General features: G+C 42.2%; 1 protein-coding gene across 6 annotated transcripts; it reads left to right on the top strand.

The window, feature by feature from the left end:
• Nucleotides 1-410: 410 nt before the first annotated feature.
• yeats2 (YEATS domain containing 2) lies at nt 411-25,941 on the top strand. Of its 6 annotated transcripts, none has more exons than XM_031281187.2 (30): nt 411-612; nt 1,052-1,157; nt 1,287-1,384; nt 1,559-1,651; nt 1,748-1,981; nt 2,116-2,234; nt 3,452-3,613; nt 5,341-5,452; nt 6,004-6,048; nt 6,137-6,305; nt 7,479-7,721; nt 8,016-8,183; nt 10,114-10,205; nt 10,943-11,128; nt 11,247-11,475; nt 12,172-12,330; nt 13,382-13,506; nt 14,402-14,548; nt 16,755-16,940; nt 18,564-18,936; nt 19,072-19,206; nt 19,790-19,918; nt 20,210-20,360; nt 20,738-20,814; nt 20,943-21,022; nt 21,878-22,082; nt 22,676-22,911; nt 23,332-23,406; nt 23,654-23,727; nt 24,447-25,941. In XM_031281187.2, the coding sequence occupies exons 2-30, from the start codon at nt 1,058-1,060 to the stop codon at nt 24,553-24,555; spliced, it is 4,311 nt and encodes a 1,436-aa protein (XP_031137047.1). In that variant the 5' UTR covers nt 411-612; nt 1,052-1,057; the 3' UTR covers nt 24,556-25,941. The 6 variants fall into 6 exon arrangements, with proteins under 6 accessions (XP_031137047.1, XP_031137048.1, XP_035861163.1 ...); XM_031281188.2 differs by lacking the exon at nt 411-612 and adding an exon at nt 676-754; XM_036005268.1 differs by lacking the exon at nt 411-612 and adding an exon at nt 711-870 and having other exon boundaries at nt 19,793-19,918.
• The last annotated feature ends 328 nt before the right edge of the window (nt 25,942-26,269 follow it).

Here is a 26,269-nt window from a genome sequence, read left to right as displayed (position 1 = left end):
GTTTAAAATGTAATTTCCCTTTGGGGGATTAATAAAGTATGTCTTCTTCAGGAATAATTATAGGTCCATAATAGCCATAGCTATTATCCTGGCATATTTATAAAAAGCATATATGTGCTTTGCTTTCCTAAAAAAAATCAATGGCTGTTTGTTGTCATAATTCTGCCATACTCACGTGATGGCGCTCATGATTTTCATTGAATCTATCATTTAAAAAACTGATGATAGAGAAGTAATTATAGCGTCTTGTTAATCAATGACCTTCCCCAACAGTTAACACCAAATGCTTGTAAAAACGTTATGTTTTTGATAATGTAATTATCACACATCCTTTCTCCAGTGAACAAAACTACAGAAAGATCATAATGCATATTATTCAGAATGTCCCTGAGTAGCATCATCTGTTTTGTAGAATAGAGGTCCCTTGTGGCTGTTTTGGTGAAGTGCGAGGCTAACCATCCACTACTTTAGCTTACTTGTCCACCTCGAGATTTAGCAATTTCTTAACACAAGTGTGTAAAATGAATGTAGCATAACGCAAAGGATATGCTCTCACTGAATTAAAACACACGCCTTACAAAGAAACGTTGCTCCACCGCACAGGGCATTTCAGTAAGTTTGCATTTTAAATGGATTGAATCGGTCTCTACAAATGTGTGCTAACGTTAGCTAAATTAGCAAACAAGGGTAGCTGTTGGCTAACGTTACTGTGCTGCCGGGCTACACGAACGACAGGCACAGATTTTAACACAATGTTCGTAAGATACAGTCTGGTGGCGTAACGTTTAATATCTATATTTTTTTGTTTAAAATAAGCTTCATTGAAGGCTTTGGTTTTATCAAATAATGGGCCAGCAGTTTGAATCAGTGGTAGGTGTGGACGGTCTGCTATGAGCCTATATGAGCATTACTAGCTAGCTTGTCAGTGCTAAAGTTATCTGTGGGCATTAGCTTCTCTGCTAGCAGGCTAATTCCATGCTACCATCACAACTGGCCATGCTAACGTTAGCTGTTTTGATATGCTTCTTCTGTAATATGTTCTTCTTTGCAGGCAGCCATGTCAGGAATTAAAAGGAAAATAGAAGGCAATGATCCAGACTATGATGACATTTCACTGATCCAAAATAGTAAGAGAAACAAAGCGGCTGAACATAATGGTAAGTTTATGATTTGAACTCTGAGACAGTGACATTACAACTGCTTTACATGTTGTGATAGCTAACATGTAACTGGAACGTTACTTGGGTAATCCCGGGTGTTTAAATGTATTCCTCCTGTCTTGTCAGCCCGAGAAGCAGCAGTACAAAAGATTGAAGCCATCATCAGAGAGCAATTTTCTTTGGAGATGAAGAACAAAGAGCATGAAATAGATGTGATAAGTCAGGTAATTGGATGATACTAGAAATTTTTTTTTCTTAATTTCATTAGTCTATATTTTTCTTGTTCAATATCAGTAATACAGGAAAAACTGGGTTGATACAGAAAGTAACTTCCATGATTGTTTTGTGTGTTTCCAAAGCAGGGCATTCTGGTTAAGTGTTTTTCCATTATTTTGCAGCGACTCAATGAAGCCAGGAGGATGATGGACAAGCTAAGGGCATGCATAGTGGCCAATTACTATGCCAACGCTGGAATAACAAAGCACCCAGAGGTAAATTCCCATATATTCATACTCCGACAGCTGTCAGCTGCTCTAAGGCAGTGGTATAGTACAATAGCAGCAACCACCATTTCCTCTGTGTCCTAGCATTCTTCTAAGAGTGACCCTGCCGTGCTGAACCATCCAGCCATCCGCCGGTTTCTGGAGTCCCCATCCCGGTCCTCTTCCCCTCTCAACCAGGGCTCTGAGACTCTTTCTTTGGCCCACTCAGAGTCCGAATCCCTCTCACAACAAGGAGAGGGAGCTGAGAGGGATGGGGAGGGAGCATGGAGAGAGGACAGCAGCAGGCAGGAGCGCAGACCAGGGCGCAATACAGGCAAGGTGAGTTCAACTGACAAAGATGACAGGGCTATTAGTTATTTGATCAATGCAAAGTGGTAACAGCAATAATCTTGCATCTCTTTTTTTATCTTTCAAGCAGTAATGGCTGTAATGTTCTCCACTATTTGTCATAGGACACATTTGGCGTGCCATTGTCCTTAGCAGCAGAGCAGAGGGTGACCTACCACACTACTGGAAATGAAGCCTCTAGACTCTATGCAAAAAAGACAATCGTAGTAGGGAACGTGTCCAGGTACGTTACCAAACTAGGCCAAAGTTTTACTCCCATAGTCATGTTTCTGACTTAGTATGTTATATTGCAGGTCTTTTCAATTTAGAGGTTAGGAGCCTCTCAGGAAGTAATGAGTCTGTTTATATGACCGAAGAAAACATCACATTTCTATTTCATCTATTTTCCTTCTTCTCCTTCAATTTTTGCTTCTTTTCATATGAACTGCTATGTAATTGTTAGTCATAGATACTAATATCACTTAATGTACAGAGTAGCCAGATTGTTTTGTCTTAGCTTTTTAGAAGAGATATGAAAAGTTTGACAATATGTGAAACCTATTAATGAGTTATAAGCCACACATTGACTTCAGTTTTGGGCAGGTAGTTTCCCGAAAGGTATTGTTGTAAATAGGAGATGCAACTCACATCCTGTGTCTGAGTCTACACAGCCACATTTATTTCAACATCACGGCTAAATGTTTTGAATCATCAAAAATCATTAAAATTACAGACATGGCACAGAAAATAATTTAAACTCCGAATGGTGGTAGATTTTGTTGGATGTAGCTAACTACTGCAAGGAACTACAAGGAAAAACTCACAGATAAATGTGTTTATATGTGAAAGGTTTAATGCAAATGGTACTGTGCACTAGATGGGTTGTTGTTTTGATTAAAGCTATGTCCCTTTAAAACAGGCATGTGTCTCCCTTAAAAGTCTCCCACTGTGTTTTTAAAGCCTCTCTGTTGTATGTCTTGTTTTTGCATGACTGAAGAGCTGAGCCAGAATTCGGTTTTGTTACAAGCCCAGTCTTGAGTTGCAAAAACACCCTTTTACTTTAAAGAACATGTTAATTCTAGGAAGCCTGATTTACAGCTTGTATCTCATGCACATTAAATGTCTCTTAAATGGCTTAATGGGATAGTCATTTCTAATGTGCTACAGTGCGTAGTTATACAAAATAAGAAGGCTGGAACCTGAAGTCATAGGTAGTTAATAAAAGATGAATTAGATTAGATGAGTGTAAGATAACCTACACTGTCAACTATTTCCCTATTTCATTCCCTGACAGGTTCTTTGTAAAGCTGTTTTAAATTGAACATTTGCTTGTGACCCATGCAGCCGGTCTTCCCCTTAAATCTTCTGTTCTTACCTCTTAACTTACATTATCCCTTAGGTTTACTGGTTCTAATTCTGTATTCCCTCTGGGTTTTTTTTCTCTTTGTCTCTCACCCTCAGGTACATTCCCCCAGATAAGCGGGAAGAAAATGACCAGTCTACCCATAAGTGGATGGTGTACGTCAGGGGCTCTAGGCGGGAACCCAGCATCGACCACTTTGTAAAGAAAGTCTGGTTCTTCTTGCATCCAAGCTACAAACCCAATGACCTAGTGGAAGTCAGGTTTGTGTGTGTTTCTGTTTTTCTGCATATTCGGGACAGACAAAGTGTGTGTAAGCATTCTTCAGTCATGCACACATTTTCTGATTATAGGCGAGGCTCCTCTCTTGTTATACAAATTAGCACTTGGGTGCTGTTTTAGATGGTTACCTCTTTCGACGCACCACTTGCCAAACTGTAGGGAGTAAGAAAACAATTTTGAATAACAACTGGATTAAGTAAGGGACTGTCTTCATCATCAGCTGATGTTTAATGAAAATAACTTCCAGATCAGCCTCTAAGTGCAGACAGTTTGCTGATCGATGTTCACATTGTGTAACTTAGACTCAGTAGTTATAAAATCCTTTAAATAAACAGCGCCCCCTGGTGGATATTGGATGATGCAGCTCCCCAGCTTGGTCTCTCATCTCCACAGCGCTGTGTCAGCACTGGAGTATGGTCTGGCTGCACAAGTAAACATTCTGGTATAGGGGGAAAAACGCTCTGGGTTGTTTGTATTTCTTTAAACCAATCACAATCGTCTTGGGCTCTGCTAAGCCGTGAATGCAGCGACGGTGCCCTTGCAAAATAGATAGGGGAAGGGAAGGAGAATGCCTGATGTCAGGCTTTATACCCACGCTGTGCATCCAGTAAGCGAGACTAAGGTCCCAACAATCATAGCTGAAAGCAGCCTGTTGTGTAAGTTCAAACTTAGGCTAGTTATAACGTAAATTATTACTAAGTTGTTATTCATGCATTACTAAAATAAAAGCGGTCGCACCACTGAGATACAACGTAACTCTAAGTAACAACTAAATAGTTGCACATAAGGGTAATATTTAAATCATAAAATGTCACATCATTATACTCACTACTGCTAAAACAGCTGTTTTTCTGCCACACTGCATCATGTTTTCATTAATTGCAAGTGGCTCATGCCAGCCAGAAAACTAATGTGCACGGTAACCACAACGATGGAACTCTATGAACGTTGATTGGCCACTTGCCTTAGTTATGACTTGCCCCAAGTAGTCGTGGTGCAGCCAATTTTAGTAGCTGATTTAGTTGCAAAGGAAGTAGTAGTTACTAAGCCTCCAGTGAGACTTTACACCCTAACTTAGAAGAGAACTTGCACAAAATTGGTGCAACCCAGGCAGAAACCTTTGGCCTTGAGTTCTGTGGTTAAAATGTGTCACTTTAGTTTTTATCCTTTTAAAAGTGGCAAAGGATCTAAGTTTGCCCATGGCTTCTGAATGAATGATCTCTTTCATCAGTCAGTCCTTATCCTGAGCTGTAGTCTCCTGGCTGTTTCAGCTGACAAGGCACTCACGTTGCCGTAGCAGCTGCTCATAAGCTCCCTCTGACTGACTCAAGTCTTCATTCCCAGTAAACCCCACATAGGCCCAGTGCTGTCTTGATGCCACCTGAATGTAGATGGAAAAAAAAGCATCACCCTTAGGGTATTTTTAAATAGACAAATTATATGCACGCACATACACATGCCCTTGTAAATGCAGGCAGTCAGATCAGTTTCTGTTGTGTGGGGATGAAAACCTCAAGCTTCAAAGGGAGAGAAGATGAGAGACCTTCAGGTCATTGATTTTAAGAGATTATTAACTCAGTCTGAGTCAGAAACCGAGGTGTGAGCTTTGCTGTTTTTTTTTTATGCTGCATCCTCTATAGCTTTTCTTTCCTCCAGATTTGTAGTTTGATGGCTTCACATAAGGCTTTTTGAATGTGTATGTTCTCAGTGAGCCTCCCTTTCATTTAACACGTCGCGGTTGGGGTGAGTTTCCCGTGAGGATCCAGATCCACTTCAAAGACCCTCGCAACAAACGTATTGACATCATCCACCAGCTAAAGGTCAGACCACATCATGGACCGCGCCATGTCGGCTTGTTTTCCTCTTCTGATTGATGCACAGCATTTTTCCAGATGCAGTTTTAAGTGAGCCTCTTATAGACGACACGGTGTGTCTATGATGTCTTTTGTGTTTGTGATGACTTCTGTACTGCCACTGGTACATTACAAATTAGATACAGATAATCATTTATTGTCCCTTAAAGTTCCCTACTTTGACCTAGGTAAGTGGTGTGGATACATTACCATACATTTAAACAATATAGGATTCAGAAAAGATAGAACTGAACTTAGTAGGATCACATGTGATATGTAATGTGTGACAAAAGACTTTGGTATGGTAGCTACACTGCTGGCATACTGTGTATTACAACTAGACCATAAAACCTCAAAGTCATTATTATAAGTAAGCATATGAGCAAGTCCTATATCATGTATTGGACTTGACAACTATGAGTAATGCCTATAACTCAATAATCCACTTCACCGCCTCCACTATATAACCTAAACTCCATAAAAATCTTTATTTTGAGCTATCTGTTCTTTTCCTACAGCTGGACAGAACATACACTGGGCTTCAGACCCTCGGGGCAGAAACTGTAAGTGATGAATGTTCATTATGTTTACCTGCAGTGACTTTCTTTTCCCTCAGAGCTTTACTCTGATAGTGAGCTATATTATTTCCAGGTGGTTGATGTGGAGCTCTATAGGAACTCTCTTGGGGAGGACTACATCCCTCAGCCCTCTTCCTCCAAGGTGACTCACAGAGCAGCCAGCCCCACGTTGGCCCCCTCCCTGGCCCAGAGTTATGGACACTCCAGTTCTCCCATCTCGCATGATCCCAGTGTAGACAAAGGTACACACACACACAAAACATTGATCATGAAAAATTATAATAATACTGTAGTAATTAAAGGCCGCCTTTGGACTTTTTGACCCCTAGAAACACTGTGGTGCAATGTTTTGACAAGTGGGCCCCTGTTTTGTTTGTGTTGTTAATGCTGCGTTGTTGTAACACATAAATAAACATCACTGCGGCAAAAAGGCAGTGCAAAAGACAACTGCTGGCTAGTAAACTTGGATGTAAACAATGTAGGATTTGGAATATTTAAAAGATCAGAAAATGTTTTATGAGGAATGTAGTTATTGCATTATTAAACATGTTTGTGAGGCCTCAAGGATACACAGAATTCAATTTGGTGAGAAACCAAACATGACTTGGTTGTTTACAAGAAAATTCCTTGACTCCAGACACCTGCCTGTTGGTGTGTATCGGGTTGCTGTCAGACAGCATTAAAATGTTGCTGCTTTTTTGTTGTTGTTGCTCTTTTTTTAAAGCGTTCTTTCATCCAATCACCGCTGACTCTGTCTTCCGTAAATGTCTCAGCCCGTTTGTCTGTCAGAGTGGACAGCAACTGGCTAACCTGCCTTCATCAGGCTGTAACAGAAATTTACGGAACCAAAATAGTTTTATAGTATGGTGTTTGTATCTATTCATTAATTCATTGTTTTTCCGCGCGCACCAAAACTAGTGAGGGGAATCTGCCTGCCGTGAAACAGGCACACACTCACAGACATGCACTCACAGACAGACTGGGAGCCATGATCAATCAGTGTAAATACGATTTAATACGTTCAAATAGAGCGGGATATTTGTGTGATTTAAACAGCTGTCTTTGCAGATTACGTTTAAGAAGAGAAGACGCTCAAAAGACTTGAAGCGTGAAGAAACGCAGTGGGTTTCTGAGACGCAGTGTGGATTAATACATTTAATAAAATGGAAGTGCATCTGTTCAGTGAGACCTCCAAAAACGCTTCTAAAAATGCTTTCTATGTGGATTGGCCGTAGCCTGCTTGCTTTTTATGGTTGTAAATAGACTTTCAACCCAAATCAAAAAATGACAGGGAGAGAGAGAGAGCCGCCAGCACATCTCAAACTCAGTCACAGAATGAGTATCCTAACTTCAGATGTATTTGAAAGGGAGTAATACTGATGATGAATGAAACACACTCTCCCATTACCATCTAGGTTTCATTAAAACAGAAATGGGGAAGTCTGCAGGTGGCCATAGCTCCGGCCTCACCGCTGGTGAACGCACCCCAACCCGACCCAAAGTCGGCGACAGGATCACTCTGGGTTCCCATGGCAACTCTGCCTTCCAGCCTATCACAGCAAGCTGTAAGATTGTCCCACAAGGACAGCCACCCAGCCCGGCTGAGTCTCCCGGGAAATCGTTCCAACCAATCACCATGAGCTGTAAAATAGTTTCAGGTAAATGTCTCCATCCAGTGGCCATTTCAAGTCTTTCTAAAGATTTTTTTAATAGCTTTGCATGCCACATAACAGCCTACCTTTAAATTCAATTTATAATTTATTCAAATTTTAGATTTTATGCAGGTAAAAATATGAAAAACACAAGGAAACGCTGACAGCAAACACCTAACTCTCTTGATTTGCAACTTTGTCAGGGTTCCAATATTCACACCATTGTTCTGTCTCACGTATTTTGCACACTGTGTTCCCTGTCATATTTATCTTATAGCCTCTGTACTTTCTCCCCCACAGGGTCTCCCATTTCCACCCCAAGCCACTCCCCACTGCCTCGCACTCCCACTACCTCCACCCCTGTCCACAGCAAACCGAGCTCTTCATCGGTGCTCAACAACCCTTACATCATTGTTGACAAGCCCGGCCAGGTGATCGGCATGGCTTCCTCATCCGCCGCCTCCACAGGTACACATCTCCTACTCAGTGTCAAAGTGCTGCTTGAAATCGGAAGCGGACCTGCAGCAAAATCGAGAAATGTTGTCTGAGCCGCCCACATAGAACAGAAAAATCACTGTGAGGAATGTGCTCTGTAGCAGAACAAAAGATGGAACAATACCCTCTAGACTCTCCCTTACTCTTTCTCTATTTATCTTTCTTTATTTTGGTACTTTCTCCTTGCTCATCCTCACTGCCCTTCACCTTGTCCTTTCTTATCCAGCTCTTTGTACTCTCTTCGTTTTTTTTTTCCATGTCTCTTTTTGTTCCTGTGTCTCTTTTGTTCCCGTTTCGCACTCTGCAAAGTATGACGTGTGGTGAGCCAGCAGGATGGTTGCTGGATGAGAGGTTACCATGGTGACTGAGCTGCTGGTTCATGGCCAGATTAGGAAGTTGAGACCCCACCCTCACATCAAGTTTTGTATGTGTTTGTGTGTGTATTTCCCCATGAACAAGGTGTGCAATTATCTGCAAAGATGAGTGCACTGTCAGATGAAGCAATTGTGCACTTTATCTATGCATCACTCCATCATGGAGCAGAGTCATCTTACATCACCAAGGCTATTGCATTCACTTCCTCGCATCAGCAGCGTCAGTTCATATTGCACTTAAGAGCTCTTTCCCCTAGATTGCTCACTCTCTCTCGCCCACTCAGCCACTCCCACTCTTCTCCACTCTTCTCCACAAAGGCAACTTCAACCAGATCTGGCAGCAGGGCTGCAATGCCAGTAAGTGATGTTTTATCAAGCTGGGTTATGTGGGTGTTGTGGCTGATTCACCAATCCAGGCATAAAACAAATTTCAATGCAGAAGGTAAGGGACCAAACTTTAGCAGTGCTCGGCTTCAACACCCACGCTGAGTAACTCTGACAGGGAACTGTCTCCTGGCACCACAGTGGCCTTGATGTCTGTGGAAAGAATGGCACGAACTGTAGTGAACCAGCACAGTCCTCTCCAGTGTTGGGCAAGTTACTTTTAAAAAGTAAGTAGTTACTAGTAGGTACTTCTTCCAAAAAGTTACAAATTATAAAAGTAACTAGTTACTTCAGAAAGTAACTATTGCATTACTTTCAAGTACATTTTTAAATGCTCAAATGTGACCCCACCTCCACCCCTCTTTAACGGAACTTAAAATACATGTGCATGTTCAATTATTTATGATAAATCTGAATATTATAAGGAAATGGACACTTAATACAATACATTATTAACAGAAACAATGTACACAAATCTAAACTATTTTAATGTTGCTGTGGGACAAAGTGAGACTAGCCTCCAGTCAAATGCCATGTATGTAGATATTGTGTTTATATAGTGGATCGATACAAATAACACGTTGTTTTGGGCATAATGTGCATTTCACAATTACATTTGTTCCTTTCATTTCTTAGAGGGAAAAGTAATGGCTATACTTACATTTAGAGAATGCTACTTTTGGATTATTTGGGCTCGCCATACCTGTCTCTCTCTCGTTGACTGACTCGCTTGTGTTGTTCGTTGTGTGTCTGACTATGCGTGCTTTTAAACAACTCCCAACTCTACCTCTGATTGGCTTACCATGACAATTTTTCTTAACCTCAGCCAATCGTCAGCATTTATGCGCTTGTCTTGTGCGCTGCCCACTAACCAAGGAAGAACGGTAAAAAAAAGTCTTTGCCTCTCGGCTCAGAGATCTCGTTGGTCTGATGAAAAAAACAGCTTTAATTATAGTAACGCGCCGCATTTTTTTGGCAGCAACGATAACAGCGTTATTAAGATGGGAAGAGTAATCAATTAGATTACTCGTTACTGAAAAAAGTAACACCGTCAGTAACGCTGTTATTTATAATGCCGTTATTCCCATCACTGGTCATCTCATCCATGACTTATTGTGTGTGCTTCTGTGTAAACTTCTTCACAGGAAGTCCCACAGCCAAACAGTCTGTTGCTCAAGGTGCACGCTCTCCAGCCCCCAAAGTTCACACTGGCACTTTCCTCTCCTCAGGGGTGAAGGTGAGTTGGTAGAATCTGAATGGTGTAAACCTTTTAATGTGAATTGTTATGAGCCTAAACATCTTTTTTACACTGATCTGTTCCCACCCATGTGGAATGTCTATCCCTGTAGTATCCCTGTCTTTAACAAAGCAGGTTGGTATTAATAGCAGGCCTGGGTGCTATCTTCAGCAAATACAAGTGCCTTGGCAAGCTATTTAAATGGGACATCACTCTAAAAATAGGAGGGGGTGCAGGGAGCTTTGCAGAGAGAATTGCATGGTTCTGTTTCACTCAGTGTCAATACCCTGCTGTAAAATCCTCCTACTCCCACATGCTCATCATCCCATCACCATCCACAGAGAATGAAATACAGTTTCACTTACAATTTCTGTTTTACCACAGTGGTTCTCTCATTGGCTCAGATTCTACAGTTGTCTCTGTTGTAGGCTGCTGGCACCTGCTGTGGTAAAGGCCAGGGCAGGTGGGGAATATAAAAACATGTTGATGAATAAATGATAATGCTGTTTTTCAAAAATCTGTTTTAGGCAACAAATCTCTCCTCACTGCGCTGCAATCTGTAGCCTGTTGGAGGGTCAAAATGTATCATTGATCACTAAATTATGTTGTTGTTTTTTTCATCAGAGAGTAAAATATACACCAATGATGCTACAATATCTACAACCTGTTGTGGTTTCAAGGCAGAGTTGCCTACCTGTTACAATCCTTCTCTCCATGTGCACTTACCTCGTGTGCAGGTTATTATCAAGCAGGAGCCAGGGGAAGTTTCAACACAGCAGCAGCAGATGGTTTCCACAGTAACCAGCCAGCAGCAACCTGCCGCTACAGCAGCACACCAGTTTGTCGCAGTGAAGGGCGGTCACATGATCTCCATGTCGGCTCAGAAACAGGCAGGAGGGGCCACAGGGGCCACAACTAGCAAGGTCAGTCTCTCTCGCATACACCCACACAACCTTGCACAGAAGCACATTAGTCATTTACATGTGTTACAAAAAGCTACACTCATTCAAAAACTTTATTTGGCACTTCTCTTGTTTGTAGATGTTAGGCATCCCTATGAGCTCAACGCTTCAGTCTGCAGTCAAACAGGTAGCTATCAGCAGTGGACAGATTCTGGTCGCCAAGGGCAACCCATCTGTCTCCAAGGTGATGGGGGGGAAGCAGGTTTTGGCTCAGGGAGTCGCCAAAGCCATCGTCAGTGGAGCCACTGGCATCCCTGGTCAGCAGGCTGCTGCCAAGGCGGCTGGTGGTTCAAGTGGCAAGAGTGGAGGTTAGAGTTCACACTCGCACACTCTCTCTCTCACACACACACACACACGCACACACACACACACACACACACACACACACACGCACACACACACACACACACACACACACACACACACACACACACACACACACACACAGGTTTGTGGCACTATCTTTGTGGGGACCCGCCATTGACATAATGCATTCCCTAGCCCCTTACCCTAACCTTAACCATCACAACTAAATGCCTAACCTTAACCCTTACCCTCACCCTAACCATAACCTAATTCTAACCCTAATCCTAAAACCAAGTCTTAACCCTCAAACAGCCCTTTAAACTTGTGGGGTCCAGCATTTTGGCCCCACAAAGCTGTCAGGACCCCACAAGTATACTGGACTCCCGGTTTTTGGACCCCACAAATATATAGTTAAACAAGCCCACACACACACACACACACACACACACACACACACACACACACACACACACACATATGCATGTGCACAGGTTCATGTGACACTAAGACAGCACAAGTAATTGTACAGTTATTATATATTATAATAACAATTTAGAATTCCACTAAAAATTTAATGGGATGTGCATACACTTATTCAGGTTTAGCCGAGGGAAATGTAATCATATTGTTATATGTTTGCAATGCAATTTCAAAGGTGGGTAAATAATCAATTTGTTTCCTTCTGCTTATGTCCTTAGTAATGGCTACTCTTCAGCTGCCAGCCAACAACCTGGCCAATCTGGCCAATTTGCCTCCAGGTACTAAGCTCTACCTGACCACCAACAGTAAGAACCCCTCGGGGAAGGGCAAGCTGCTTCTCATCCCACAGGGAGCTATCCTCCGAGCCTCCAGTGCAAGTAAGACATGCTACATCCTCCATGCCGGTTTCTTATTGTTATTTAGCCATGCCCTCCTACCTTCTTCATACTGTTTTTTAGTCACATACTTGAAATACTCCTGTCAAGCTCTTGGAAGTTGTGGGTTTTAAGCCCAGAGAAAGAGTTTCTGTTAGCAGTCTTAATAATGTCTTGTTGGACTTGCCACTTTCTAACATGACACTGTGAACATGAGCCAGCAGATTACTCCTTGGAGTTAAGTTAAACTTCCTGGACGCTTTCAGGGCTCATGCACTCTAGCAGACACACTGACACAATATCAACAAAAACAAATACTGTCTTCAATTTGGGCCTATATGATAATTTAATGTCCAAGTGTGTGCAGAAAGCCGCATAGCACATTACTACTTAGCAGGCATGTAATGGCATATATTGTCCTCCTTGTGTGTCTCTTACATGGACGTTTGAATTGGTTGCTTTGGTTTGGTTGTTTGTGACTAGCTGAAACTGTAGGTGACTCAGTATACGGGGTTAGTGGCCCAACCAAATGACTTACAGTATGCCCTGACTTTTCCTCCATGCCTCAAGTTGCAGACAGCTGTATTAAAAATGTTACTGCTCTCGGCTCATCGTAAAGTTTGGCAAAAATAAGAAACCCACTTCTGAAGTAACTCTACAATTTGAGGCATGCTGGTGGCAGTTACACATTTTGGCTGCTACACTACCTTCTGGACAGTGAGTCAGTCATAGTCATCTATTTCTTTCTGCTGTTTGTTTAATGTGTACTGTGAGCTAGAATCCTTCACACAGCACACTTCCTGTCAATTTGCAATGAGATCAAAGAGATTAAGCAGCATCCCATATTTAATCTAAAATACAAATTTCACAGCAGTAAACCAACATTACTCTGTATAGCTCTGCTTCAGAATCATTTGTCTAAGTACAATATGCTTTTACGTATTTGAAATTACACACATTAATGAAAAGAAGATGAGCTGTCATTTGGGATAAAGAAGAACAGGATTGTTTATCAGATTGGAGACTGATGTGTATGTGGCTGTCTGTAATGTAGGTCAGCAGTCCCAGAGCAGCTCATCGACAGGCGCTGGGGGCCCTCAGACCTCCTCCTCCTCCTCTTCCAGCAGTCTGCCTTCCAACCTCTCCTACACGTCCTATATCCTTAAACAGACCCCACAGGTGGGTAAAAATGCATTTACGCTATAATACAAACCTAAAGTCATACATACTCCCATACAAAAATCTTCGCTTTGATATGTTTGTGTGGATTCTCTTTTAAGAGCATTAGTATTTATTTGCTGGCATGTTTTCAGCAGAGTTTAGACGTGCTTCATCAAAGTCTGTAGGAAACTGAAAGTGCATTGCACGTTATACATTTAATATTCATTACCACAGTAGAGAGATTTGAGTCCAGTGTGTTCTTAATTAGACACATTCATTATAGCAGCATTGATCCTGCCATCAGCTTTAGAACAGTGCTGTCTGTGCATTTGGCCAACAGCATATGATAAAGTTGTCTGCAGAGGTTTCCACCTACATTGAAAGTAAGGAATCTGGCTGTGTTTCCTAATAGTGATCAATCTTCAATGTTAGGAGTGTTTTCTAAGTGTAATATCTACAGATGTTCTTAAATATATTGTGTATATCTCTTTACACGGCTTAAGAGCACACACACACACACACACACACACACACACACACACACACACACACACACCAGTTAAGAGCTAAAAGGGTGATGCATTGATTTCAAAGGAGGTGAAGTGAATGTTTTGTAACCTGTAAGTATATATAAAAGCTGAAGCAGTTGATGGAAAAGATGCATTTTACATGCTAGGAATCGTCATACCCGCCACATTATGAACGTGTACCCTAATGTACTTCACAGCATAATATGGGTTACATGGTAATCTTAGCTTTAAGAGTGGTTTAAAAAGTGGACTGCATCCTGTTTTTTTTCCTATTTGTTAATTCTGTGTGGTATACTTTGCTGAATTTAGACCATGACAATTGTATTGACTTTGAATATAGTCAAAGCAATATGTTGTTGGATTTCTACCCTGCTCATCCACAGGGCACGTTTCTGGTTGGCCAGCCAGCACAGGGTTCAGGGAAGCAGGGAGGTTCAAGTTCGGCAGGTCATGCAGCATCATCTCCAGCAACTGTTAGCCAGCAGGCCATCCGGGTGACAGCTGGACAGAAGGCAGCCATCCTGGCTCAGGTCAGTATATGTAACAAGACTTAGGGCAGGACTGGTCCTCTACAATGTCTGATCCTAATGGAAGCTGCTGTAATTATTACTGTTATGTTTGTGCCCCTTGGATGCTTCACAAGCACTAACAGCCCACCGTTTATACAGTTAGGAGCTACAAGCACTGTCTATTTCATATTTTAAGGAAGAAGCATTATGATTTGAGTCAAATTCAAATTGTATTATTACTGTTTGTTTTGAGGTAGTCTATGGCCTTTCAGAGGATTGTCTTAAAACTTCCACATACCCTGTGTATGACTTACTGTAGGATATTGACCTGCAACTTATATTTAACCATTTTAGGTAAAAGGTTGAACTGTGCAGGGGTATCATTTTATAAACGTGGCGTACGCACGTTTTCGGCCCCGTTTTGTGCGTACGCCACGTTTATAAAATGATACCACTTTATGCCACTTCCCACGCAAAAGTTGTGATTTCTAAAAAACAAACTTGACGGGAGAATGTGCGGTCCTCCACGCAAACTCTGAGCCATGCGTACGCACATTTTGGAGACATTTGGAATTGGCGACACAGATGGTGAGGTGGTGAACTGAAGTCAGACTGCAGAAAGTAAATGGGAATAACGATTACTTGTAATATTTTCAAGTATTGATGCCTCACGCACATTTATTCACTCCATATCATCCACGTTACCATGAAGATTAAATCCAGCAGTGTTATTTGCGCTTGTACTCAGTGATAATTGTTCCATAAACACCTTGTAAAATCCAACTCAAATCTTAAATAAAAATGTTTATTATGTTTATTTTATTAATGTTTAATCGGCGCTGTCTCAGGAGATGGCCCGACTGCATGGAATACAGGATAGCATCAAATACCCTACCATTAGATAACGACAGAACACAGTGTAAATAACTAAATATCTGTCTATAAAACTGTGCATATATCATCAAATGTCAAAGTCCGAAAATACAGCCGTTAAGCTCTCGCGCAATCGTTACCCTTAATGTCCTAGTTATCGGTCCAAACTTTAATACTGTTTGTGACAAAACCTGCATGAAGAAAAGTGTGTTTGCCTATTACACTTTCTTTCATCTTCAAATTGTATCTTGGGGTGGGGGATACCACTAGTTGATGCTGTGTTTGCAACAATCACGAATTGTTTGAAACATATAAATGCTGCGGTGACCCCCGTGCGTAATGCTGCATGATGGCACTGCTGCCATCCTGCAGGAGGACTATACGCCAATGGAAGAATCAGGAGAGAAAGAGACTTCAGGGACCATGACGATGACTGGCTAATATGCCGATTTAGATTCTCTAAAGCTGAGCTCTTGGATCTTTGTACTGAATTGGGTCCAATAGAGAGGGCAATAACGCGCCGGAACCGTGCCATCCAGTCCATCCCAGTCCAAATACAAGTCCTCGCCACTCTGGGGGCAACCGGCTGTTTCCAGAGGGAAATGTCAGTGTGTCAAGTGTTTTTTATAAATATTATATAGAATCTTCAACTTTATCACTAAGCCTTGTTTGGATATATATTGTTAAATCTTATTATATACAGTACGTCTGGTATATCGAAGCTGTCCCCGAGTGCCGTAACGCCTCCCGTTTTGGACGTATTATTAATACATGTAGTTATAGGTTCCCCTACACTGTGCAAGAACAGGCCGAAATTATAATTAAATTTTTAGCAATTCCTGAACGTCTGAGAAGTTTTTTGCTTTTTCTCCGCCAGTCATCAGGATTCGGTCTAACAACTGCCAGTGTCATTCATATACTAATCAGCATTCACGAGGTGCTTTGCATTGACTATTGATGGTTAAATATGAGCGTGTACAGGGCGGGATAAGAGGCTGATTCACGTATGTACGCTTGTAGGTAATCTGTGATTTATAAAGGGAACATTGCTTACAGGTGTGCACGGTATGCACGGTTTTATAAATCTGACTTTTTTTTGGCGTACGCCATTTTGGGCTTTTGGGCGTACGTACACTTATAGTAAGGATCCTACGCACAGTTTTATAAATGAGACCCCAGGTGTTTCAAAGTCTGGAGAGAAAATTCACTTTGAGTTTTGTATTGATTTACTGCACTAATTAATTTTCTGCTGCCTCTTTAAGTCTGTTTTATGTAGACTGTTGTGGATTGTAAGTGAGTGGTTGCTTTTACTTTCAGATCCTAAATTCAACTTTGTGATTTCTATGATTGACAGGTGGTGGGCGGCTCCCAGGGTGCACAGGTGAAGTTGTCTGACGGCTCTGTAAAGACGGTCACAGCGGCGGCGGCAGGCCATTTGTCGAAGCCGGGGACGACCACATTGAGGATGACAGGCGGAGTCATCACTGCCGCTAGTTCCACTCCCGGCTCTGTCAGCGCAGCAGCAGCCAGTCAACAACAGGCTAGTTTTACAGTCCTCATCTGCTTCTGTTTTATTCTGCCTGAAAGCTGTTCATTTTTTAAAAGTCAGTTCAAACTATAACAGCAACAAACAAGAAATAATCCCAGTTGATCCATTTTTTACAAGTGAGAGATAAATGTTGTAGTGATTTGCCACTGCACTGTGTGAATACATAGAAAACAGGAGTGACCAAAGTCAGTGTTGTGTTTGTCAGAGAGAGTAGAGAGTTTAGGTGGTGTGTGAAAAGCCCTAAGCATTCCATCAGCAGTGGTCTGTGTTTGGGTGATTACAGCTTCAGAGTGAGTGGCCAGGCCTCATTAACTTGACAAATGGAAAAACACGAAAAGACTTAGAGGCTCCAACAAGCAAAAACAAATATGTACACAGTATATATCTGAGAAAAACACACACACTGCTCTAGAGATGTTGACGCAAACACAGAAGAGGAATACATCACTGCGTTTCCTCTTTAGGAAAACGTACCCTTTCAGGACTGTTAATTGAATTATGAAGACTCTCCGTGAGAGAAATTGACTCTTTTGTCTTTGAGAATTCCATAAAACCAGTGACCTGATCGGCACGTCTCACTCTGGGAGTTGCACAGCACTGGAAAACAAATGTGACCAGAGCAAAGAAAAGACAGTTAACACTAACTCTTAAATCGGGGGTCTCAAACTTGCGGCCCGGGGGCAAATTGAGGCCCGCGGGCTGATACTTTGTGGCCCCCCTACTTGACAAAAGTTTAGTGTCAGTGCAGCCCGCGCGTTGTTCTGAAACGCACCTTTTTGCTGAGTCGTTGGGTGTGCCGCGCTAGCCACGCTTTTATTTTATTTGTTTAGCACTTACGGGCTACCATAGCTAGTCTCGTGACTGCGGCGTTTGTTGTCAACGGTTGTCAAGCTAGCCAACCGTGAAGTACCTGGGGAAGTATCAACGTTAGTCACTTGGTTGAAACGTGTTCCAGAGTGACGGAAAATATATGCCATCACCCAGTTCCAGTCATGTCTCTCTCAAAACGTGCCGTGAAGAGAAAGGTTGGTGATGAGCACAGGCAATTTCAGTGAAAGTGGGAGACCTGTCTCATATGCACAGAGAAAGTTGCGGTGTACAAGGAATATGACATCAGACGTCATTACGTGCTGAGGAGTATACAAAATACCAGGGAGATGAGAGTTAGAACTGGGTCTTAAAAAATGTTGATTGAGGCAACAAGATTTATTTAAGAAAGCAAACAAAGAATACTTTTGTTGAATACTTGACGGGGCCCAGCCTGACCCACACTCTGCCTCGAGCGGCCCCCAGGTAAATTGAGTTTGAGACCCCTGTCTTAAATCCTGCCACAGTGAAGTAAATTTCCCAGCACTCCCTCCATCACCCAAATAAATGTTTATTTACTTATAATGTATCATTGTAATTGGTATATGTTGCTATATGGTAACATTTTATGCACACTGTAGCAGCACAGATTGTCATCATAACAATATCAATAAGTTAAAACTCCGTCAAGACTCCATGAGGATCTTTTTGGCTTATTTGACTGACACGCACATTGGAAGAGTGCAAAATGACAGCATTTCTTTTTACTTCCTGGTTGACAGCTGTGTTTCTGCGTGTTCTGTGCAGGCGGCCGATGGCGGGAAGTCTGCCTCTCTGCACCACTCGCTCCTGGTGGCAGCCAACCAAGCAGCAGTAATCAGTGCAGCTAAGAGCGCCAGCGCTGCTGCTGGAGGCAGCCTGTCGAAGACGGCTGTGGCCACCTTGGTCAAGGGTGCTGGCAACTCTGCCACCTTGACAAAGGGTGCTGCGGGTTCAACGGGAGCTGTAGTAACCGTAGCCAAAGGCATTACCAACATGCCCGTCATCAGCATGTCCAAGGCTGCAGGTGTGGGGAATGTGGTGGGTGTGCCCAAAAGTAGCGGCACGTCATTGGTCACTGCAGCCTCATTAGTCAGTGGAATGGCAGCAGGAGGAGGGAAGACGGGTGCTACTCTCTCAGGTGTGCAGTACTGCATTCATCACCTGGTTTGAATGTTTGGTACAAGTTCAGTTACTTAAAAAAAAAAAGAAGAAAATAGTACAGGTCCAGCCACACATTGCTCTTCATCTGAGATGTATTTTGTGTTTTGTCCAGGTATGCTGAAGATCCACTCTGGAGGTTCCAGCTCCCAGCAGACAGTCTTAACCATCCCTGCCAACCAGCTTAAGCAGCTGGGGGTTGGCACTGTGTCTGGAGGGGTGCAGACCATACTCATGCCTGTTGGGAAAGGTAAGTATCCCTGACACAGCAAATGGCCACATACTCTCAAACATCTGTAGCTTCTCTCTCTGCAGTAAACCATCTTCCTCCCCTCGCATTTCTCATCTAACTGTTAAAGGGGTGATAGAATGATTATATAGGGTATTTCACACTGTTCCTTAAGGTCTCCTAATGGGGTATGTAGCATTGGTTGGGCTGAAAATGGTCTGTGTGCTGTTCTATGCTCCCTAATGCATCCCTGTGGAAAGAGCTTTTCTTCCAAATATGGTATGCTCATGAATATTTATATGAGCTGCGCGCTGATTGGTTGAGTGAAGCACATACACATATAGTGCAGACGAGACAGCAGTTCTCATGTTTCAGACACTGCAATGTTATACGTTGTTCTTCTGCTATTTCATCACTAAATTCACTTCTGAGACTTTTTTATGCGAGAAATCTATGTAGCGGTCAAAATATTACCTACCGAACTGTCGTAATTCAACTATGACAAGGTAAACTCGGTTTTGCATTCTATCACCCCTTTAAGCCTATTTACCTAATGGGCCATTGATCCATCCTGTGTGTGTGTGTGTGTGTGTTCTGTGTATAGTAGTGTCTAAAGGCCCATTCTCCAGTACTCCTTCCTCCTCTTCCACCACCCCTGGAGCAGCTGGAGTTGGATCCTCCCCAAGTCCTGCCAGACAGGCGTCCCCCTCCCTTGCCCTGCCTCTGGCACAAGGTGAGAGGGATCCATACCCACTCTCCTCTCTTCTCTCATTCTTTCCCTCTTTTACCTCCCTTTCCTTCCATTCTGTCATTATGTTTTGATACTAGTAGCAATACTATACTAAGTTTTGGTACAGAGAACACATTTTTCTATAACAAAAACTTAAGTTTAAGCTGAAACAAATGATATTACTCTTCTGAAATGCATTAATGTTTTAATACATACAACAAAAACAAACCTCATCCTCAAACTAATAGTGTGTAATTATTGAAATGAATCTTTCTCTCACACTTGCTGTCACAGTGAAGACAGAGCCAGGTGCCAGCACAGCTGTCACAGCTGGTTCATCTCCCCCGGTGACTGCTCCTGTCTCCAGTTCTGTTCACGTTGCGTCTGCAGCTACCACAGTCAAGCAGGAGCAAGGGGCCGATAACTCTGCACACGACCTCATCAAGTAAGTACAAGAACAAGTCACGATGCTACTTTGACTTACAGCACATCAACTCTTTCTTAGCAGGATAGAAGATTTATTGTCTGTTAAGAGGAAAGGTGCAAGTGAGGAATCAGATTTTTCTCTGCACATGCACTGACACTGAGTCATCGAAGTGCAACTGTGTTTATATATATATTTATTTTGTGTGTTTCAAGTGTTAACATATCCATTTTTAACTTGCTGAACACAGTGAATAATAGTGTAGCTCCGTTTATTAAAGCTATCAAATAGCTACCGCATAGTAATGGAAGGTTTTAAGAACACTTTCTCTTCCCGGTAGCCAATGCAATGAATATTTTCTGGTAGTACACCTGACACTTCTGTGATTCCCTTGTCAGCACTGAGCACATAGAGACCATGATGCAGCTGCTGACCGCCGTGGTGAAGAAGTTCCCTCTAATTGTGCCAGATAAGAGTAAGTGAGCTCGTCTTCCATTTGATATGCTTAAAAACAGCTCCATATATTAAAACAGACTGAAAGCTAATTCACTGGGTTTTGTCAAGCTGTTTAATTGTTTGTTTGTTTTTTGTTTGTTTGTTTAGCTGAAGACTCCCATCCATTCTGTGCCTCTTCAACAGAACAGTATTATTCCTGGAATATTGGCAAGCGCAGAGCATCAGAGGTGACTTTTTTTGTTTTGTGTGTGTGCATGATGATGAAAATTCAAAATGAAAGCTGTACATTATCTGTGCCTTTGAGTGATCATAAAGCCTCAGGGAGGTCAAACTTCTAATAGGACAGTGGTTGTGAGGAAGAAAGTTTGTTGGCAGAAATGGTAAAAATATCTTACCATATTTAATAAAATCTTGCAAATTACAGCTGCATCGATTAATCGACAGAAGAATAATCATCGTCATGTTGGGCTTTTTTGTGATTTCTTTTTTTTTTTTTTTTTTCCCGACATTTTATAGACAAAAATTTAAAGGCTCAGAGACAGCAACCACTTACTAGCAGTTGCTTTCCAGGTTCCAGGGCGAGGCCATATGTAATGTCAGTGATTATTTGCATCGTTTGCAGTTTTGTTGCCTGTGTAATCTGTCTTGGTGCTCGGTGCTGGGCCCCCTGACTCAGCATGCTTTTTGCTTGCCTCATGTCTTCCTATCTATCTGGTCAGATGTGTATCTCTGCCTGGTTGTCTCCTCTCATCTCTTCCTAATGGGTTCATCGAGAGCAGAGCAGTCCATGTCTTAGCTGTCTGTCCTCTTTCTCTGACTATAAAAGGCTCTCAGGCAAGCCCAGACATGGATATTTATATCTACAGGTCACTAATTTACATAGGGGACAGAGCACTCAAAGCACATCATCAGACAAGGACAGGGGAGGATAGGCTGCAAGCTAGCCTATACTGGCCTGGAGAGAGTGTGTGCACATCAGTTCTTAGCAGTCACAAAATGTGTCTATGTGAAGTTGTGGATTTTAGGGCTTTTAGGCCTAATGTATAGTTTTACATAATAGATATTGGTATGTCTCTGTGTAGCTTCAGCGAGCGGTGGCGGTAAAGCGGGTTGTCCAAGATGTGTTGGACCGCTCGCCACGCCTGCAGGCCCTCACCCCCCCAAAGACCAGAGAGGTGGTGCAGTGGTGCCGGCAGAGGGGCTACACGCCACCTGACCTCGAGCCCCAACGCAAGAATGACGACGAGTCCATCGAGGACATCCTCACGCAGATAGACAACGAGCCTGGTGAGTTTGTGCGTGTTTTTGGTGCATAGCTTCTACACAGGGGTTCTTTACTTTGCCTTGTTATTGCGATTTAACAGTTGACTCTTTTTTTCTCCTTAGCTCAAAGTGGATCAATGTTCTCCTTTCAGTGTTGCCTGTGTGGGTGTAGTGCCACGCAGTTACCAGTTGGTCCAGTCATTGGTTTGCAGTCCAGTAGTGTGTGAGGGTGGCCAGTGTGCAGCCTCAGTGTTTTTGTTCAGCCGTGTTGTTTTATTCACAGAGAGTTCTCATTAATTCTGTCTTTTGTCTGTAAAGGGTGAGAAATGAGGCTGCTTAGCTCAGTGAGTCAAACACTTGCCTGAGCCAGACAATATGATAATCTTTGTTTGTGTTCTCCTCGTCCCTCCTCCTTGCACAAATATCTTGCTTTTTCAACTGTCACATTGTTGAACTAGTAAAATGAGCCAATATATTTGAACATTTTCCCTTGAAACGCGTAGCCACACAACAAGCGGCTGAGTGAAAATACCGCTGCAGTTGCTGTTGTCGCTTGACTAGGATGCTGCTGCTTGTGAACTGGTGTGTTAAATGTACGTGTGTGAATCGGTCCGCAGAGTGCCCGACGACCCTGAGTAGCTGCGAGGAGCTGGTGCTTCGGCTGGAGCAGATGCAAGCTCTGCTGAAGACTGAACCAGAGGAGGCAGATGACAAAATAGTCGACATCGTCACTGTGACCCCTCCCTGCCAGAAACTAAAGGTCAAAGAAGAGGAGCAAGAGGCTGATGCTGAGCCCAATTTCTTCCTGGGCCCGTGCATGTCCGCCCAGTTTGTCAGTGAAACAGCACAGCAGGTCAGCAACCTCTCTGGGGTTAATGTGTTTTTAAGACGTTTTTCTGAAACTACAGTTACAGTGAGACGGCTCGGTTGGAAACATGGACATAGTCATATTTTCAAATCTCCAGTTAGATTTAGATTTTAGCACTGACTGAATGTAGGGCCCTATGGAATCTGTCTTATAGATTTTTTTTAAATTCTCAATTTTGCAATTCCGTCCATGATTCTGTTATCACAAAAACTATTGGGCTTAACCTTTTAATGATTCAGTCTGTAACTGGCCCCAGCCGTGCCCAAATCAAAAAAAGACACTTACCACCGGGCTAAACAGCTTTTCTGGGGGGGACCCTGCATCCTGTTATTGTTTAGCTTTTATTAATTGTTTTTAACTAGAAGAAGCTGCACCATTTTTATATGATTCCTTATTCTCTCTCAGATCGGGGTAACCTTCCAGCCAGTCGAGGTGGAGAAGAATGTGTTCGCTCCAGTAGTCGAAGCCATGATCCTAAAGGTCGGTCACTATACAGGCCAGGACAGAGAAAAAAGTCGGCCATTTACAGTAGCTCATCATAACCTCAACATACCCTTGACTAGAATGATGAATGTACAGTATGTATGAGATGTGCACCGTATAGAAGTATTGCATCTTTCACCTTGTACTGTATGCAAGAGTGGGTTTCTTTGTGACTAATTGTGTGTGTGTGTGTGTGTGTGTGTGTGTGTGTGTGTGTGCGTGCGTGTGCGCGTGTGCACTACAGGCTACTGAACAGTTTGCCAGTGACATCCTGAGAGAAGCTCTGGCTGGGGCCTACGCCAAATCCCCTCAGAACAGGTCAGCTTCATCCTTTTTTTTCTCTGTCTCTAACATGCAGCCTGCTCAATGTTCCATTTTTCACTTCATTCTTTATATCTAGGGCTTGCTAGATGTCCCATAGTAATTGTTTCTGAACAATATTGGAATATATAATTTACAGCAACTTCAATTCGATAATGTACATGTAATGTAAGATCCAGTGGCTGCATATGCCCCAATGAGATCACTTACCTAAGACATCTGAAAAAAAAGAAAAGAAATAATGATTTTCAATTCAGGAATGATTTATATTATTAGCAGCAGTAAAAAATGACTGCTCGAAGTTAAATTCATTTACAAGCAGAGTGTGTTTTGTGCTCTAAATAAATCTCTCACTACTGCTAACGTCTGCCCTCTTTATGTCCAGCTTACCTCACCTGCAGAAAGCAAGGAGTTGCATGTTTTTGTTTTGTGTTACGTTTTTGTCATTGTATGCGTCAGTAAATTTGGCTGTATTTGTCTGCAGAGTATTTTGTGTGCTTTATGCCATTTGCATGATGTGAGACAACGGGACACTGAACTGATGTAAGAGACCTCAGAATGCTTTGATTCAGAGCTGAATATTCAACAAAGCAGTTAATGACAAACGGTCATAAATATTCAGATGCCAACCAGCGATGTCCCGGGCAGACTGAAACATATTTCCTGTGTTGAGCCATGCTCAAAAAATCCTAACCTTGTAACATTGGGTTTTGCAGGACTCCGAGAGAGATCACAGCCATGAACATCCACCAGGCGGTCAGTAGCATCCCCACCTGTGACTTCCTCACCAACACACACATGGGTTACCTGTCTAAGGACAATTGAGGCATAACAAGAATGACATTGACTGGTAATCGACACATACTGAGATGTGAGGACTGTTTGAGTCTGGGAACTGACTTGTGTGAATATTCACCACTGGATGTAGTCCTGTTGCCTCAGGTTGCACAGTAATAACTAATGTACTGTATTGATTAACTTTATAATAGAAGGGCTCGGCTTGCTTCTCACAGCAGCGGAATAACAAATGTTTCTATTACTCTGGGTATATCGTAACATTTTAGTCCTAATGTATCGAGAAGAAGCATTGTGGGACTCGTTTTATTTGATTTTGAGAGGCCGTTGTGCTCCCGCTTACCTCATAACAAGATTATTTTAATGATGAAGTGTTTCCTGCTAGACAGCCAGCTAGTCATCAGGGAAATGAAGCCTGAGTGACTAAAAAAAAAAATATAATAATAATAATCAGACCGTTGTCCCCTCCTTCATTCTTCCCCCTGATGTCACATATTCAGTTTACCAGCAGAGGTGAACAGCAAGTTGGAAACACTAAAGAACACCTGAGTATTGGAGTTCTCTATCAATCACGTTGATAGTAATGTCTGGCGGGTACTTTGGACAAAGCAAACAGAGAGATTCTTCCAAAAGTGTCGATGCCATGGCAACCAATGACTTGTCACTGCGAACATGCTTTGATGTATTTCAGTGTTACCTGGCAGAGGTAATTATGGCTCTTACAATACCGCTGTTTTGTAAGGCTCTTCATAATCTGTCTGCAACCTCATAATAAGAAACATGAATCACTTACCTCTTCTGAAGGGTTATGAAAAATCCCATGTTGGACTCTAACAAGACAGAGCTTATAGAGTTTAATGAATGAATCATACCGACCGTCATTTGAAATTTAAGACATCACTCTCAATATGCATCTTCTCTCCTTCATTTGATAGCCAGTTTAAAGTGCTTTTAAGTGTTCTGGTTAACAACCATAATGTGTCAGTCGTGTGATGTACACAGTGTATATGACCAATATGAAATAGATGGTGTTTTCAGATCCTGTTTTATTTTTTTATCTAATAACAATAACTGCGAACAGCAATGCCCTAACAGTAGTGAGTGTGTGTATGCATATGTGTGGATAGTGGATGTAGTCATCACAGACGTTAATGAATTTGATTGTGTGTGTGTGTGTGTGTGTGTGTGTGTGTGTGTTTTGTCGGCTGATGTAGTGTTGGTAATTCTGTTTAATGTAGAGCTTTGCATTATGTTAATGTGTGGATGATTGGATGAGAGGAAGTGTTTGGCCTGAGTGGTTGTGATGCCTGTTCAACCAAATTAGTGTAGAAGGTTACCCAAACATTGTATTTTCATGTTTCAGTGCAAACCAAAAATATAATCAATATTCTTGTAATAAACAAAGAAAAACTCAAATTGAATTATTTCTCATATTATTTCAGACGTGAGTCGTGTTAAACATGTTTGATTTGGATTGTTTTTTGATGAACCTAATCAGGACAGACTGTGGACAATGAACAGGAATATCTCTTGATTATCGAGGAATAGTGATGTAGAGCCGTTATACTCAAGAGTTAAAGGGCCAGTTCTCCTAAATTACATAAAAACACATTTTCTCACATAACCTGGTATCTAGCCATGCAGATAGTTTGGGTTTTTTTTGACCCTGTATTAAAATATCTGTCTCTGAGATTTTTGTCAACGCCCCGATACAATTGAGGTGGAGACTGATTTTTCCGGAAAG

Source organism: Sander lucioperca, chromosome 9, assembly GCF_008315115.2.
Source record: "Sander lucioperca isolate FBNREF2018 chromosome 9, SLUC_FBN_1.2, whole genome shotgun sequence".
NCBI lineage: Eukaryota > Metazoa > Chordata > Actinopteri > Perciformes > Percidae > Sander > Sander lucioperca.
The sequence above is the reverse complement of the archived record's forward strand: the minus strand, read 5'-3'. Positions and strand labels throughout refer to the sequence as shown.